Below are 2,854 nucleotides of genomic sequence, written 5' to 3' on the forward strand. Positions count from 1 at the left end.
AGAAAGACGGTAGCGGTGTCGGCGCCGCGATGATCTGCGCGCTGGCCGCCAACAAGAAGTAGGCAGCGCGTCAGCAGCAGCACGCACATGCGCCTTTTAGGGGGAACGCGGCAGGGACAGAAGAAAAAGAGGAGAGAGACGACTGAGATGCGGTTGTGAAGGTCCGGGTGTGGAGCGCGACTGCCCTCCAAGCCAGCACACGCTGCACATTTTCTCTCCTCTGACGGTTCTCCTTCGTCTTCACCCACTCCCTTCTTCTCCCTCCAACTTCTCTTTGCCCAGCGCAGGTAGATGCATGTGTATCCGCTTGTGCACGCAGGCGTGCGTGCCTCTGGGCTGCTACCTCTTCTCCATTCCCTCCCCCACCTTCACCCCTCATCTGTTTCTGCCTCCCCTCGTCCCCCACGCAGCGTGTGTGCAATGTTGCATGTGCTGCCACGCCTTTCTTCAGTCCCTCGTGATGGGCGGCGGGAGCAAGGAGAGAGAGGGGGGCGGGTGTTGAGACACACGCGCATGCGCAACGCGAAAAGGGGAGGAGGGGCCTAAGGAGCGTCGCGATTTAGATAGGCAGCTGCACCACTGCACAGCGTGGAAGGAGCGCCCACGCACATGGACGCGGGGTAGGCGGCAGACGGGATGGGAGGGGAGGAGGTGAATGTATATCTTGGCGATGGGCGCCCCCGTCTGTGCTTTGTGTTGTGGCGCGTCTTCGCCAGCCACACAGACGCGCGCGCCCCCTCCCCCTCTCCCTCCCTCGTAGTGTTTCCGCGCACGAATGCCGTGCAACGTCGGCCCCGACTCCTTCGCACGCACACGCCTCCCCTCTCCCCCTTCTCTCTCTCCCTCGTCCCCATCGATCCTCTTCCCGCCTCGCGCCACCTCTGCCTATCGAGCTGCATGAAAAACAGCAGCAGAGCACGAGAGAGCCGGGAGGGCAGAGGTGCCGAGAGCACGGCTGAAATGACGATGGGATACGAGAGGTGGGGGAAAGAGACGATGCAAGGTAAGGGATAAAGCGCGTGCGCGACTGTGTGTGTGTGTGTACTGAGCGAGTGCTGGCGCAGCGTCCCTCCCAACTCTCACGCTCTTGCTGGCAGCCTCAGTCGCACAGCCGCGCTCTCCTCCTTCCCCCCACCCCCCACCCCCCACCCCCAACCGTGCATGCATGGATCAAGTCGGCGCACACACGCGCACGCAGGCATGTGCATGCCTATTAACGAAAACGGTAATTTGATCTCTTCCTCTTCTCCCTATATCTTCTATTCTTTTCTGATGTTGTTGATGATGCGCGTTGTTCCCCTTACATATATATCTTGTTTTCTCTTCGGAGCTGTGTGATCCGCTCTCCTCTTCTCTCCTCTCCTCTCCTCTCCTCTCCCCTCCCCCCACCCACGGGCCTCGCCGGTCGCATCTAGTCGTGCGTGTTTCCTTCGTTCTCTCTTCTTTTGTTGTCGGTGTTCGCTGGAGGGTCGCCGGTCGACGAAGAGACAGGTCCTGCGCCAGAGAGAAGAGTAGGAAAGCGAAGAGCCCGGCGCAATGTGGGTGCGGTGGTGGATCAAGCTGTGGAAGAAGCACACACACACACACACGCCAGACACACACGTGTGTCTACGACCCGAGATGATGACGGCCAAAAGAGGAGGTGAAGGGAGGGGACTTTGGACGAGGAGGATGTTGTGCTGTGTTGCGCATCCCTCTCCCTCTCTACCCTCACCACACACGCACTCGCCTCTCCTCCGGAGATAACGTTTTCCTCTTGCTCCCTCTCTCTCTGAACATCTCAGCGACTCGGCACGGCACGGCCGCGTTCGTTACTCACCGGCTCTGTTCGTCTGTTTCGTCGCCTGTGTACTCGCTTCCTTTCTGTACCGCGCGAGGTATGCATATGCATGTGCATGTGCATGTGCAAGTGTGTGTGTGTGTGTGTGTGTGTGACCGCCCGTGTATACGTGTACATGTGTATGCACATCTATATACGCATCTCCTTGTCTATGTCTCGCTCTCGCTCTGTGTCGGCGAACGTGCGCGCGCGTGGGGAAAGGGGAGGGCGTCTCTCCTTTCATGTCCTTTCTCTCGTGAGGCCGAGGCCCCCCCACCCCCTCCTCACTGAGCACAGAGGAGACCAAAACGAAATCTGGCCTTCGCCACCTGTCAGTTCCGCCTGTAAAAACACGTACACACACACACTGTTACCAGACATGGATAGAGCAGCTACAATCAAACGCACGCGGGCCCGCGTACACAAAAGTGGCGTTGTGTGCACCGACGAGGAGGAGGAGGCGCAGTACACCTCACCCCCGCTTGCTCTGTATGCCCTCCCACGCCCTCTCATTTTCGGCTCTCGTACGAAGTCATCCATGTACGGGCGCATGATGCGCCATGCCGCTGCATATCTTGCCACACCTGCCCTTCCCTCCTCACCTTCGCATCCTCTTCTTTTCGTTTCGTTCCCACACTCTTTCGCCTCAACGCGCTATGATGGCCACCATCGCTGCCCTCCACCATTCCTCACCCTTCCGCCCGCTCGCCCCACCCACCCCACAAATACACGCACGCGCTGGAGCACAGCACGTCTGCATCTTCCGCCTCCTCTTGAAGTGTCTTATAACAGTCAAACGCCTTTCACTCCTCTTCTCTCCTCTTCCGCTCATACCCCCCCCCTCCCCACTACCCTTCACTCCGTCACAATGGCCACCCGCGTGAACAACCTCCTGAGCCACATCGCTATCCGCGACTCGGATAGCGAGGAGATGCGCTACATCAAGCAGCGTCTCGCGCTCGCCTCCCTCGCCACCCAGTTCACCATGTCCTCGGAGAAGATGAAGCAGCTCACCATGTACATGATCCACGAGAT

The 2,854-nt window shown here is 59.2% G+C and overlaps 1 protein-coding gene across 1 annotated transcript; it reads left to right on the plus strand.

Annotated features, from left to right (window-relative positions):
- Nucleotides 1-1,889: 1,889 nt before the first annotated feature.
- On the plus strand, nucleotides 1,890-2,852 carry LDBPK_210310 (hexokinase, putative; the record flags this gene model as incomplete). The annotated part of the gene is made up of 1 exon (XM_003860500.1): nucleotides 1,890-2,852. A coding segment is annotated over one exon (963 nt), but the record flags the coding sequence as incomplete, so codon positions are not given.
- Between the last annotated feature and the right edge of the window lie 2 nt (nucleotides 2,853-2,854).

This window comes from Leishmania donovani, chromosome 21, assembly GCF_000227135.1.
Source record: "Leishmania donovani BPK282A1 complete genome, chromosome 21".
Taxonomy (NCBI): Eukaryota; Euglenozoa; class Kinetoplastea; order Trypanosomatida; family Trypanosomatidae; genus Leishmania; species Leishmania donovani.